The sequence below is a fragment of the Larus michahellis genome, chromosome 1 (assembly GCF_964199755.1).
Source record: "Larus michahellis chromosome 1, bLarMic1.1, whole genome shotgun sequence".
In the NCBI taxonomy this organism is placed as follows: domain Eukaryota; kingdom Metazoa; phylum Chordata; class Aves; order Charadriiformes; family Laridae; genus Larus; species Larus michahellis.
In genome coordinates, this window is record NC_133896.1 from 71,982,707 (window position 1) to 71,997,585 (window position 14,879).

A 14,879-nucleotide genomic window follows, 5' to 3' on the forward strand; every position below is an offset into this window, starting at 1 on the left:
ATAATCGTTCATAAACATCCATCTTTCTGACTTTTTTACGACCTCGTAATTGCCCCCACCCCACCCTGACAGGCGGATTTATGCCTCGGCCGCCAGCGCCCGGTGGCAGGGAAGCTCCGCCGCCCGGGTGGCACCGCCGGCTGCTGCGGGGCAAGGGGGGGAGAGGGGGGACTCGGGGCGCGACCCGGCCCCAGGCGGAGCCGAGGCCGCCCCTTCCCCCCCCCCCCACCCCCTAACGGGGAGCGGAGACTCCGCGGCTCCGCGCCGGGGAAGCCCTTCCACAGGAGCCGGTCCGGGTGTTTGGAAAGTGGCAACTTTCCACCCCACCACCAGCCTCCTACTTCGTTATCGCCTCCAACCCCCTCCTCTCTCCCCCCGCTTTGGTGTGGTGCTCTGTTCGGGTTCGGGTTCTGGGCTTTCGGCAGCCTCCTCTCCCGGCCGGGGGAAGCTCACATCACTTGATTATTTATTTATTTATTTATCCCGTGCAAAACTCAAAGAGTATCCCAGCAGCGTTCAGGAGGGAAACGCTTTCCTTTTCTCTCTTCCCCTCTTCCCAAGCAGCCTCCCTTCCAGTGCCTCCCCTGGATCTCTCTCTCGCCCTCCCGGCAAGACTTCGCAACTTCTGCCCCCGGCTCCGCTGGCCTTTTATTTTTTTTTTTCTTTTTTTTTTTCCTGGGCTTTTTTTGGGGGTCATTTCTCCTTCCCCGCTTCTCGCAACGACCGGGAGGCGCTTTCCCCGCGACCGCAGGGCACGGCCGGGACCCTGAGGGCCCGGACAACCGCGGACCCTCCGGCGGCCAGCGCCGCCTCCCACCCCCCCTTCCCTCCCCGTCTCCGCCGGGAGCTCCTGCGAGGGAAACGATGGCCTAGAAATTAAGCAGCACTTCTGAGGTGGTACATCTGCCTCTCCCCCACTCCCCCCTTCCCTTTATCTTACACTGTTTAGGATTTCTCCACGTCTCTCCCTCTCTTGCACTTTTTAAGAGATTTTTAATTTACTATACCCCCCCCCCAGCCCGAGGTGGTCGCGGAGGAGGCGAGGCGCTCCCCCAGACCTTCATGCGCGGCGCTGGGCTCCCGGGGAGGAGGCGAGCGGGGGGCGAGCTCCGCGCTCTGCAGGAAATGCCGGCGCTGCGGCCGGGAGCGCCCCCGGCCCGCCACCCCCCGGCCCCCCGCCGCTGACCGGCTCGCTGTCGGCCCCTGCCCGCCTGGGAATAAGCCCCGGGGCGGGGGCCCGCAGAGAAGCCCGTCGGGGCCATGGCCGGCGGCGAGCCGCGGAGCCCGGGCGGTAGCGGGCGCTGCCCTCCGGCGGGGCGGCAGCCCGGCACCCCGCGGGGCGGCGGCGGCGGCGGCCGGGGGAGGGAGAAGTGGGGAGAGCCGGCCTCCCGGTCCGCGCTGCTCCTTCTGCCGCCGCCGCGGGAGACCTGGCGCCGCCGGAAACTTTCCTCGGCGCTGTGCGCCGGCTCCCTCTCCGTGCTGCTGGCCCTGGTGGTGAGGCTGGTGCGGGGGGAGCGCGGCCGGGAGCTGGCGGCGGAGGGCGGCGCGGGGCCGCGGGGCTGGGGCTGGCTGCCCCCCGGCGCCGTGCCCCTGGGCCTGGCCGGCGCCTTCTTCGGGGCGGGCCGCTACCTGCTGCGCGGCGGCGTGCGGCCGCGGACGGCGGCGCTGCTGCTGGCCGCCTGCTGCGGGGGGGAAGCGGTGGCGCAGACGGCGCTGGCGGCGGGGGAGGAGGAGGAGGATCACTTGCTCTCCCTCGCCGCCACGGGGGTGGTGCTGAGCTGCCTGGCCGCCGTGACATGGCTGGTGCTGAAGCTGAGGCAGGGCGTCCTCATGCTCGCCGTGACTAGCGCGGCCAGGACCACGTCCCTCGTCGCCTTGGAGAGGGTCCCGGCGTCCTGGCGGCCCTACCTGGCCTACCTGCTGGGGCTGCTGGGCATCCTCTTGGCCGGCTACACCGACCGGCTCTGGCCCCCGCGGCGGGCTGCCCCGCTGGCGGAGCCTCCCGCCGCCCCCCCGGCCGCGGACGAAGCCCCGGTGCTCAGGAGGCGGCGGCGGTCCAGCTCCATGATCTCCCCCGAGATGTCGGGCGGCGGCGGCGGCGGCAGCAGCAAGACCCACCGGCGGACCTCGCTGCCCTGCATCCCCCGGGAGCAGGTAAGGCAGGGGCCGGAGGCGGGGGGGGGGGAACGAGCCACAAACTTTGCTGGCGGCGGGTAAGGGTCCCGGCGGCGGTGCGGGGAGCTGCGCCCTCCCGCCCGCTCCCCTGCCGGCTTGCCCCGGCCGCCCCGCGGCGCGGAGAGCCCCGGGCGGCCGCCCCGGGACGGGGCTGGGGCCGGGGGGAAGCGGGGGCTCTCCGGACCCAGCCTGGTTTACCCCGGCTGCGGGCGACGTGGGGAGAGCTCGGGGTTTCTCTCGTCTTTTACAGCCGTCAGCGGCGCTTGCTTTTCCTAAGCCTGACAGAAAGTTGGGGCGGGTGGTACCCGCCTGGCTCTCGGAGCCGGTGGGAACCTGCCCTCAGGCTTCCCAGCATCACTTCGGAGCCTTGCTTTTTCAAAGCCCTGGTTTCCCAGAAGGGTAGCTTAGCCCTATTAAACTTGCTCTGAGCTTTAAAGGTGCGTGCGTGAGAGCCAGGCAGCTTCTCCTCGGTGGGAGAAGTCCCTTCTCGGGGCGGTGGGGTGTCCTCTGGGGCTGGCCCGCACGGCGCCGTGCTCATCTTTGCACTTTGCCTCCCCAGGGCTGTTCCCGAGCGTGTGTGCGATCGGTAGCTCCCGCTCGGCCGCGGCGGGGGGAACCGGTGCGACGCACCCGCGATTTACCGCAACTTTGTTTCCTTTGAGAGGTCGTGATTTGAATGGATGAGCCAGAACTTCCTCTGTTACCAGCGACGCGTTCTTTTAAACGCACACCTCAAAAAAAAAAAAAAAAAAATGGAAAAAGAAATGAGCAAACACCATTATCTTTACTGCACAGCTTTCTAGTCCTGTCGGACGCAAGGTCGGCTTAGTCCTGCGCTCGAAGTGTTTTCTCAGTTTTGGGGATTTAAGATTGCCCCATAAAGGAGTCGTTCGATGAGCGGAGTGTAACCGAGTGTATTAAAAGTCAGCGCAACCCTCGCTGAGCGGTGGAAAGGGAAACCTGGGGTCGGGGAGGGGAAAAAAAGTGTCAAATGGTGCTAAGCTTTATTTTTCAATTAGTATTTGAAAATGACTCTGTGCACTTTGGTCAGCTGAAGCGTATTGCCATACACCAAGGGTTTTCTTTCAGGTCGCTTGCTGGATAAGCAGCTAAGTATTTTCCAAGCGATGGCATCTAACCATATGGTGTGGGTGGCTAGTTTGTTTCTGGAAATGGTTTGATTACATCCCTTTGTAGTTGGTTATGACATTTTCTAGAAGAGGGCCTGACAACCTTATATACTTGAGGCTTATTTTACAACAAATATACTTACTTATTTATTTAACATTTTTGTTTTGATAAAATAAATATTTACCACAGTGTCCAGGCAAATACAGTGTGAAAAAGTGGAAAGCTGACTCAGTTCTGACTTTAATAGGAACTGAGAGACAGAAGGGTATAAGAGTAATTTGTAAATACAATATCTAAGGCAAGAAATTAAAACTGTCTATACTTACTTGATGACGCTAGTGGCTTCTGGTGCTTTCTTACAATAATAATTTTTAAGCTTTTGAACATAATTCCATTCACTCTCACACTTCAGATGAAAGCAGCTTTTCAGTTAACATCTATAAATGTAATCATTCGGAGACAGGGCTGACTAGTTTGTGATCACATCCTTCTCTTTTCTTGTGGAGAGAATTCAAAATAATCTCTATATACCCGAATGTTGAACTGGTGATGGATAATGAGGTAGATATCTTTTCCTCCCCAATGGTGTGTTACCTGGGGACAGTGGTCAGTTTTGCCCCAAGCAATTCCTGCTTCCAAGCTGCGGAGCCGGACTGGAGTTAGCTGGCGGCTGTTCAGTTTACCCGCTGCAGGATTTTGGCAAATTTCTCTTTCTTTTGTTCTCACTCACTATTAATCAATAGCAAGATCTGGTATTGCTTGCGTCACTGCGTGATTAGAAATGGATGACTACTTTCGAGTTTGGGGAGACTTTTTGTCTGTCTCTTTTTTTTTTTTTTCTTTAGCAGCACAATGTGTCTGTGTGTATATGAACTTCCCTCCCTAAAAGCTCTCCTCTTAAATAAATGTTGGCAAGATAGAAAAATGGAAAAGCTGAAACAAAGCTCTGTAAGGACCTTGAAGAAATGCTGGGAGAAGGGGGACTCTTACAGCAAACAAAGTTTGTGTTTATAGCAAAAATCAGCTCCCCGTAGACTTAAAGAAACCATAGGTAAATGTTTCTCTTTTGGACAGTTTTTAAATATAACATGTTAAAAATAGAGATGAGGGCTTTATAAACAAAACCAGGCCTTCCCTCACCCCCTGTTTTTAAAAAACATGCCCTAAATGTTTCTGGTCCAAAAGATAGCTTGTTAAGACATCTGTGAGCTGCCAATAATTTTCATCAGGAAATGGATCTACTTTATTGCTTTGAAATACGTGCTTTCCTTTGGTGAGTAACGTTAGGTGAAGTTTGAGAGATGTTTCCCATTGCCTCTTGTGTAATCTTTCCTATTGCTGAGCATTTAATTGAGCTTCTATTTTTCCAGAGCGTGATTCCCTCCCTATCTGACTGTTTGTATTAATATGAGATTCTACGAAAGTTGGATTTTCTGATTTTATTTTTTGCATCACACTCATCTCAATTAGAATCTAATTTTTTCCTTAATAGAATACAGAATTGAATCTGTGTGTGGTATGAAAGACAGTACCAGGAATTGCAAACTTACATCATGGATAGAGGTATTAACATATTTAAAATTGAAAGTATACTTCTGTTTAAGCCGCTAGTAGGAGTAGCTGGAAATGCATATGGCATGAATTATTCCTTCTGTAGGAACATCTCATCTTAGTCGCTTATCAGTTCCAAAAAGAATTTAAAAAGAAAAACCGTTTCATTAAAAAAAAAAAAAGTCACCATCCAAAATCAAACCACACTGTGATATAACCTTATTTTGTTGCTAAAAGTGCTCTTTACTAGTTTTTCACTTAATTCTTTTTTTTTTGTGGTTGATTTTTTTCTATATGTTTTCTCTCTTTCTCAACTTCAGCAAATTCTTTGGATTAAAAGCTTCCAGTCTGGCATGTGTGAGGATCTCATTGAGAAATGTGGGCTTCGTAATAGCCTGATCCTGCTCCCAGCTGAGCGTTGTCTGCCTGTGATTTCATCAATGCCAGCTGAGGATGCTCAGCTCCTCCAGAGCTCGCTCACCCAGATTTGAAAGAGTCTGCAGAGAGAAATTGTGAATGGATGGATAAGACAGTGAATGAACAAACAAATGCATTTTCTTTTCTGGTAAATGCACAAGTACCTCCAGGGTGATGGCTTTTGGAGTTTCTTCTTCACGTTTTTGCAAACATTTTCATTTTTCCTAAAAGCATGGAGAGGAGGTTAGGGTTGGGGGGGAAATGTGTTCTGTGTCTTGGTGTTTCCCATTAAAATATTATATGGCCCATATGTTCTGGAGCTTGTGCCTCTGATCTATGTGTGTTAATCTTGACATACAGCAGTCCAAAGGGATGATTTCGCCCTGGTGGGTAAAATACTCCACAGGAGATAGTAGCTGGACTATTTTAAACTGTGCTGGAGACTCCTGATTTTGCTTTTAAGCCTTGCTTGTTGTTTGTTTTGTTTGGGTGGAATGGGAAGCTTTCAGCTAACTTGGATTTATTACAAGTGTGTGGTAAATGAGCTAGAGCAGCTGCAGCAAGTAGTTCCATTTGCTTAGCCTTTTTAGAGTTTTTTTTTTTTTTTTTCCTTAGTCAGAAGACTCCCAGGTACAGCGCATGTCAGGGTTTGAAGTACTTTCTAGTTCTCAAACCAGTGGGTGACACAAACCCGGAGGAGAAGGCACTAGTGAGGTGCTGAGTCTTGCCCTGCTGGACAACCCCGATCCTCACCCTTGGTGGTGGGTAGCACCGGGACGGAGGAGTTTCTCCTGCAGCACTGATGTCTCCAGCTGCGAGACCAGCAGCTCCACATACAAACTCCCATCTGCGTCCTCTGGCTCCTGGGACAGAGAGGGTTTCTACCCATATTCCTTCCTAGAGGGTTTCTACCCATATTCCTTCCTTCTTTCTCTTTGCTCTTTTCTTTCTTTTGGGCAGTTGGAGTAGAAAGCTGTTTGCCTCACTGAGGAACACCTCAGGGTCTGTCACTTATTTTTAATTGGTTTGAGACTTGGTAGCTGTTTTGTGCTGCCACATCTTTCCCTGCCTCCTTTTTCTCCTTCTAAAAAGTAATTTCCTTAGATAAGTAACTTTGGTGCCAGACTCCTGTCTTCCTCCAGCATCAGCGGAGGGTTTTTTGCTTGATTTGACTGTTTTTGTGAGGTTCTGCACGGTGACTCTGCCTGTTCCCAGTCTTGTAGCCTGGGAAAGTTGTGAGCCGGGACTGTCGTTATCGCTGCCTGTCTGTGCAGTTGAGAAGACAATACTGTAACAGTTCACATAGTCAAAGATATCTCCTCAGCGATAAGATCTAAGAAACGGAGGAGAAAAAGAAATGTATTTGTTGGGTTTTTTTCAAGGGAAAAATTAAGTCTTTATTTGTTCTTCTCATTGTTTGACAGTGAGAGCTTTGTAAGTGCCAGGAATATGTTGCTTCCCCCCGTTTCCTGGCTCTCTATCATTCTGTCCTAAAAAAAGGACAGATGTACCCTTAACTTATAACTAATTTTTAATATTAGGTGTCCTGCCCACTGACCTGAAAATAGGAGAGACCAGAGTGCAACATACAGAGATTTAAAATTTTGGAGAGGAGAAGGCAGACTGAATGTAGATATTGAACTTTCTCAAAGTTATGGTCTCCTATTAGGCCTGCGGTGTTATATACTGTATACCTCCTTCTGCTAATAAGCATTATTGAGCTGTAATTACTCTGATAAGATTTGCTGGTATTACAATTTAGGTCACTAGAAACCGAGGAATACTGAGGAGTTATGTCATCTGGTGACTTGCTGAAACACAACCGTGTAAAATATTTAAGCAAGGCTCCAGGAAAAATCACCCAGGGATTCCAGACGTAATACTTTATTTTCTTTTGCATGGCTTCATTTACGCAAAGCCGCTCTACTTAGAATTATTTTTTTTTCCTTCAACCTCACAAAAATGTAAAAAGTGCTGCTGAAACTCTCCTGATTGGTTTAGAATCTATTTTTGTCAATTGGTTAAATTGAGAAATGTATATTATGGTATATTGGCAAAAAAAGTAAAATACAGTAGTGACTTTCTGCTCTTTCTGCCTGAAGTGTGAAAATGCAAAGCTGGGGAGCTGAAAGAAATCCTGTGTATGCCGGGTTGTCATGTTAATTAAATAAACAGCCAGAACAGTGACCCTGTGTATGCAATGTGTTTTGAGAAGCTTGTTGGGGGTTGGAGGGGAAAAACAGTGACACATGATGTTTTGGATGTTAACTGCGACATTTGTATGAATTTGTCCTGATCTGCTGTTAGCGTGCTAACTGTGTTTTGCAAATTGAAGTAATATTGTTTGGGCTTTTTCCTTGAGAAAGTAATACAAAAAAAATAAATAATCCCAGCCTGGAAATTGAAAGGTTGCTGGGTTCTGGTGCCTGCAAGCTGCAGGGCTTGAAATGGGAGTGAGCAAACTGCATCCTGCATGGTTTGAGAGTGAAAAGAACACTGCTGCAATTAAAGCTTTGAGCCAGGTGCTGTGATTTACTTAGGTAATCTAATGGGAGATGTACAGCTTGTAGGATACAGCTTGACAGATAAGGAAATAAATGTTAAGGTTCAGATAACAAAGTGGAAGTCGGGTTTTTTTTCGTGCGTATTTTTTCTTCTCTGCTTGGCGTTGAAAAAGTTTCTTGATGAATTACCAAACCCTTTCCTCAAAGTCTCTTCTGTCTTCATCAGAGTGTCACTCAGAAATAAACACCTCTTGTTTGGACTATGTAGTTTTTCAGGTTTTTTGGGTTTTTTTGTTTGGTTGTTTTGGTGGTTTTTTTTTTCCCCAGCTTGGCTTGTTCTGAGCCCTGCTGCAAGGACAGTGGTAGCATCAGGAGTTCTCTGCATTGAGGTAATGACTTGAGAAATAGAGGAAATAAAATAATAAAATAAATACACTTAAATGTGATGCCCAAGTTTTAACTTGTGGGGAATATCAGTGTTTTCCCTTCCGAACTGTCTTTGGAGGTTCGGAAGGGTAAAATAAGATTGTAAGAAGAAGAAATGCTATACTCTACCAAGTTTTTTTTGATTTTTTGTTTGTTTTTTTTTTTTTTTAAATTAAGACTTTGAGCTTTTTCCCCCCGCCCTTCTCCCTCTTGTATGGGTGTAAGTGTTACAAGCCTGTTGTTACTATTATTAATGGTTATAGGACTCCCGCACCGCTTGCCCCTCGCCCCTGCCCGGCGGGGGGCGAGGGCGGCCCCGGGGGGGGGGGCGGCTCCGGCGGGGGGCGGCCGGTGCCGGCGCTGGCGGGTCCGGCCCCCTAGAGGGCACGAGAGCCCCTGTTCTGCGCCGCCACCCGCCTCCCGCACCAGCTAGAAACACACAAAATCTGTCCGTGGTACTTAACCGAGCCTTTATTTTATTTATTTTTAACGTTTCCCCCGATCTTACCCCTTGTTTTGGTCTTCAAAAAGACTTGGAGGTCTGGGTACAAAGAGGAAGCTGCCTCCACGCCCGTCAAGAATTCAGAAGAACAGGCTAAATCGCTGTCGCTTCGTGTGCTGCGGCACCTCGTGACTCTATTCACACGTATAACTACTTATAAATAAAATGGGAAGCCCCCCTAGGAAGAGCGCAACAGCCGAATGTGCTGAGGGGACGGATGGTCTTTCATTCCTGTTGGACGTAGGAGGCAGCTGGATGAGTTTCCTGATGCCACCTTAGGGGTTGTTGAACGAAGGGTGAAATACACAGCGCAGGAAAGATATGGGATATAAAAATTTGGTTGGAGAAATTACCTTTTTAATTTTGGAACCTGTCAGGAAATAGGCTTTGTGTCAGCTGGCAGTGCTGGTCACCGAAAAAGTCTGTGTGTGTGAAGTGTTATAGTGAAATTAGATTAGCGAAGTCCTGCTATGGAGTGCTCTATTGAGTTTTGGTCAGCCAAAAAGGAATGGTGGGGGTCCGCAGGTAGCCCGAACCTCTGGTCTTCATTATCTAAGAAGGGACTGGAAAGATAAATAAAAATAGATCTGGCTGAGGAGTACTGAATAGGTGTTTTCTTAAAAATGGAAGTATAGAAGGGAATTCGGAAAAAAGGCAAAAACACCCTCCCTGCACAAAACCCAACCCCAAACCAAACCCCCCCAAAACCCAACCCGTTACTTTTAAATGGCTAGGAAGAAATCTGGATGTGAGAGACAGAAATACACACCAGTCACGGAATGCTTGCGTCACAGGTGAAGCTATTTCAAAAATCCTTAGGCATTTGTATTTATTATTTATTGAAGTTTAGAGGTTTCTTACACCAAGCAGGTTGAAGATCGGAAAAACTGGCTTTATTTTTTTTATTTATCTGATACTAGTTAGGAAGAAATTTCCCAGTCGGTTACTCTGTTGTGGTATGCTTTAGTGACCTTAACTGTTTTATCTCCAGCGTCCACTGACCAGGACTTTTTGCTGCATGACTGTGTTCATATTTTTATTACAATTAACTACTGGAAACGATTAAGCAGAAGATATTTATGAGCATCAATACAGCTAAAGACTCTCCCTCTACCCTTGCAGAAGGCTGGAAGAATGTGAAACCTCCACATATCAGAAATAGCTGAGGCTTCCTTGTCTAACGCCCCTAATCCAACAGTGAAATCTGCTGGGTTAAAGTGACTTATTTGCATTTTGTATTTTGGCAGTTGCTTGAGTTGGCTTTGTCTTGTTATGCTTCGGTTTGAATTTTAAAATAAAGTAAAATTCTGTTCTGCATCATTACGTTTTTTCAATCGGATTTTTGTCTGCCTAACTCTGTAGGAGTGATGCTTTTCAGATGTACTCAGGATGCTTTTCTGACGGTTGCTGAACTCCTGAGACAGACCACGGGGACATTTTAGAAAGCAACCATTCCTCTTAGACTGGTTGGTCCTCTTAGGAATATCTCAGCTTCATTAAAAGCTGTGTGAAATATGACTATGATGAGGTCTGATGGAAAGCTGTATCACTCGCTGTGTTTTGAGGATCAAGTCGCTGATGGCTGTTGGATTTATTTTGTTGTTTTAAAGAAGCTTCTTGTTTCTTTGAATAAGCTTACAGGCTGTTTTTCTTTGTGTAAATGATAATAACGCAGGGGAGCAATTATTACTCAACTTCAAAAGTGAACATTAATTATTCTGAGCAGCATCCTTCTGACTGATGTTTGACTAAATTTGTCCACAAGTATGTTTGTGGAAAAAATTCCAGAAGGGGAAAGAATTGAGTGTTTGAATGCCAAAGTTTAACTATTTTTTGAATTATTGCACTCCCAGCAGGTTGATGCTACCTTGCTAGCATCACTGTACGCTTGGGTTGCAGCCACAGCACTGGCAATAACCAAAATTGTTCCTCACCCTGAAGTACAGATAATTCTGCTAGTCTCTTGCACTTCCTTTTGCTATACAATTTTAAATAAGCCGATGTATGTTTGTGTTTCATGTCATGGAGGATAGGCAGACCATTAATATGTTGTGTTACCTCTGTTACATAAAAATATTGATCCTTAGCAAGAAGGAACACCCCAAATTTACCTTAAAATGAGGACGTGGGCCTGCTGAAGAGACTGGGGTGGTGGCCTGTCTACCCTGTGGTGGCAACAAAGCCACTCGGGTGTCAGTCTGCAGAGGCACCCTCAGGAGCATTTCTGTTTGCTGTCTGACCGGCAGTGGAAGCAGGCAGTCGGGAAGGGTGATGCGTGGGTTGAGAAGCTACGTCCAAGCAATGTTTTCTCCGCTTGTGTGAGCAGTAATCTAGATACGCTCGCCCAGGCTTTTTGTTGCCTGCAGAGTAAAACTTGTGAAACCTTGCCTGTGTTCACGTATTAAATCTCGATTGAACTGACAGCTGTAGAAAGGTGCAGAGCTCTGTGCAAAAGTGTAGATTAAAAAGGGCTGCACAAACTTGTCCTATGTGCCGGCCACCTTTGCCTCTGTTAATGCGATTTCAAGTGCTTTTTTTACGGGATTCTTTCTTTCTTTTTCTTGTTGTAGCCTGTTAGAGCTCGCCAGCTAACGGATCTAACACGGGTTTCCTTGCAGAGTGGACTATGCTGCTTCATTTCCACCACATACCCCAGTGCAGACGCGGCTATTTCTGTATTGGTAATAATGAAATCCTTCCTCTGATACTTGCTTGGCAAAAAAGTGTTGGATGCTGGTAGAATTCTCAGGCGCATTTCTCTTCAGTTTTACTGGTGATGCTAACCACAGGTTACTCTTGACAAGGTGCTATCACTGGATTTCCTGTTGATAAGGAACTTAAGTGTGTTTGGGTGCATTTATAATTGCAAGATAACTGATAAGATATTTTACGTGTGGCTGGGGTTTTAGTTTGAGTCTGTCAGTGGGATTGTTACAGGGATACTTGTGCTGAGACGTTGCTCTGCATCTTATTCTTGTGAGACAACGAATGCCTTTAGCTTCTCCTGGAGGTCTTTCAGTGGTATTTGAAAATCTATATTGTATAGAAGTCGTGTTTTGTTAAAAATGCTATTTTTTTTCTTATGTTCTTTTTGTAGCGATTACTGCTAACCTCCTCCCTGCCTCCACTGACTTCAGTGGGAATGGCGAGGGCTCAGTCCTCCCAGGGTGATCCTTTCAGCTGAATCCTTAGAGCTGGAGGAGAGCGTGTTCCCATACGCAAATCTGCAGAGAGTTGTTGGTTTGGGTTTTTTAAACAGCTAACTGTTCTTTTTCTTATTTTAAAGTAAGTAATTCAAAGCTAAAGTTGCTTGTGCTGCTCAAAATGTGACCTGAGACCGTGTAGCGTGTTTATATATATGTGTGTGCACACACATGTATACATATATCTTTATATGTACATATCCATGTGTGTACATATATACATACTCTAATTAGTATTGTGTAGCCCAGAGGGATGGAATTCTTCGTTTGCCTCTTGATGGCACAGTCTGCAGCCTGACTTCCCTATGATGGTGTTCTTTCTGGACATTTAATAATAATTTCTGATGTCTCCACAGGCAGGCATGTTTCTCAATACACCAGCCTCTGTAACGGTTGCTTGACTTTCGATGTGTTATAGTTTTAATCTTTCTTTTTCTTTCTTCACTTGCAAGCGTGTGCCAAGTTTTGCAAAAGTTTTCTTTTTTTATTTGTAAATACTTGAGTAGTACTTGAGTAGTACTTGTGTCTTCCTAATGCACGCTGTTCCAATGTTCAAACTGGAACTTGGTGCTGCGACTCTGTTCTAGAGATGCAAAGCCCCGCAGGTGCTTTCTGTGGTATCTCTGGTACCTGGACGGACTTGCTGGTGGCTTTAGCTGCGACGTGGAGTTCGGGACTGGTTGGACAGGAGGAGCTGATGAGGTCCCAGTGCAGCCGGAGCCAGTGTCGTTCTCGGGGGCATAAATGGGGGTTGGTGCATCCTGGAGCTCTGCCTGGTTAGAAGTGTGATAAGACCAGGTGAAATAAATAGGCGACTCGAATTTTCACATCTAAGGATGATGAGCTTTCTCTGGTAAAACTTACTCTTTTATATGTAATGCATATATTACTGCTGTGATGTACCTATTCTCAAGGAAGCTGTGGACTAGTTAGTAATTGTTATTTATTGAGACAGTTCTGAAAATTTATTTATTACGACAGTTCCCTGAAGTTTGTTGCTATTTTGTTGATTCTGAATTCTGTATGAGGTGAAATGTTGCAACATAATTCATATGCCATTACTGACTACTTTTTTTTTTAAGACCAGCTTAATTCATATGCAAGTGCCATTCTTAAATGCAGTCCTAATTGTCTACTGATTATACAAAACTGCAAATGAATAAACATTTTCTATTAAAGGATTTAATGCTGTACTTCCTGTGTGCTTGTGAGGAACAGGGATGCGAGGAAGACTCTGCCAGAGATTCAGAAGTTAAAAGGGGGGGGTATGAGTGGAAGGGGAGCCCTACGCTTTCCAGTAAAAGACTTCTGCTCAGAGTTGCAGAGCATTTGTCAAAAGAATCGCGGAGAAGCAAACACATTAAGTGTTGCCCAGAAGGAGGCAGGTATACCAACTGGTGTGTACAATTTGATTATTTTAGGCAGCCCTGGCTCTGTACGTGCCTCATTACAGAGACTGGACTGAGAATCTGTTCAGCGACAAAGAGAAATGTTGTCCGTGCCATAGTGAAATCTGACTTCTGGGTTGCAGAATACAAAATGCTAATTCTTACTAAGCTTGCCGTGTTTGTGTCAAGCGATGTAATAGAGGAGCATGGGATAATAGTGCAACAATTAGATGGGCTGGGGTGCCAGCACTAAAGCACATATTCCAGCTTGAATTCCGTTTGAGAATCCAAGCTTGTTGTTTCCTCTTGGCAAGGCACCTTTGGAGTCAGAGCCAGCTAATAGGAAATACTAGGCACCGGGGCTTAGCTGAAATTTAGGACATCTAAACCTAGCTTTCTGGGTACATGTGATGTGGTGAGACAGAGAGAGATGGCAAACCCAAGTGTTCCTTGGAGAATTCTTGATCACTTTTAAGTGAATTAGTAAAGACAGATAGTCTATCTCCTTCCTTTTAAATCTAGCTAATCGTTATTTCAGCCTTCTCTTCTATTGTGTGTGGGCTATAAATCTAGTCCTAAAACATGTGATGTTCTTATGCAGGCTTCATGGATGGTGTATACTTGTGGATAGCAGTGACTGAGGCATAGATTCAATGTCTTTCGTTCCAGTATCTAGCTGACAGCTCCCTTGGATCTAGAATTTTATTTTCCTATTGTGTTATACATAGGCAAGAGAGAAGATCCTTAGGATTAACCTTAAGATTTCCTGACTCGAGCTGTGATCTGCCACTTGAACAGACTGTTTGGAAACCCAGAATTTTAAATTCTCTGTTCATGCCTGAACATGCTGTAGCATTCAGATCTTTAGAGTTTGTTATTCTTTTGGGAACTGCAACTGATACGTGATCAAAAATGATAAAATTCTTGGCCATGAATTAGTACAGCTCCATAAAGGAAGGGAATTTGCGGCTGCAAATATATGTGCTTATTTCATGTTCTGATTTGCTTTATATATTGTCTCTTCTCAAACAGAACTGGAAACGTGATGCTGAGGAAAATGTTGATTTTTAAACTGAAGTTGGCGTATTGCAAAATTTACTGATACTCACTTAAAAAACCCAGCCCAAAAAATCCTCAGCTAGTGGGCGCGGTGGTGACAAAACAGCTTCCTTTACAGTCATTCGGCATAATCATGAGAACTTGGCCTAGGGGCCTCTGGGTCTTTTATTTGGTTAAGGTTTTTAGAACTGAGATAAAAGTAACGATCAGATTGTCTTAATCATTCATAATGGCAGGTTAAGGAGATGAGAACTTTAGGCAGAAACTTGATAGCCCAGAAAGTTGCTTTCTATCTTTCCTGTGATCTTAATGGATTGCTATCTAAAACAGTGAAATCAGTGTTTGTAACGTAATTATGTTGTATGCTATCTTCTGAATGCTTGAATTTGCAATCTCAGATGTTTTTAATGAAATTTTGTATATCTGACTACTTGGATGTATGTAGTTGTTTATGTTTTTTCCCAAGGGTTTATTTAATAAAAAGCAAACTTAAGAGAAATGTCATGATATTGATGCCCGCATG

The 14,879-nt window shown here is 46.4% G+C and overlaps 1 protein-coding gene across 2 annotated transcripts in view; it reads left to right on the forward strand.

Moving 5' to 3' along the window:
* Positions 1–552: 552 nt before the first annotated feature.
* Positions 553–14,879, forward strand: part of PDE3A (phosphodiesterase 3A) — a 270,376-nt gene continuing 256,049 nt past the window's right edge. For both annotated transcript variants that reach the window (XR_012586845.1, XM_074585867.1), the window contains exon 1: positions 553–2,154. Coding sequence is in view for 1 of the 2 variants with exons in the window: in XM_074585867.1 (XP_074441968.1) it covers positions 1,261–2,154 (894 nt within the window). In the remaining variant the exon portion in view is untranslated. The remainder of the gene's footprint in view (positions 2,155–14,879) is intronic.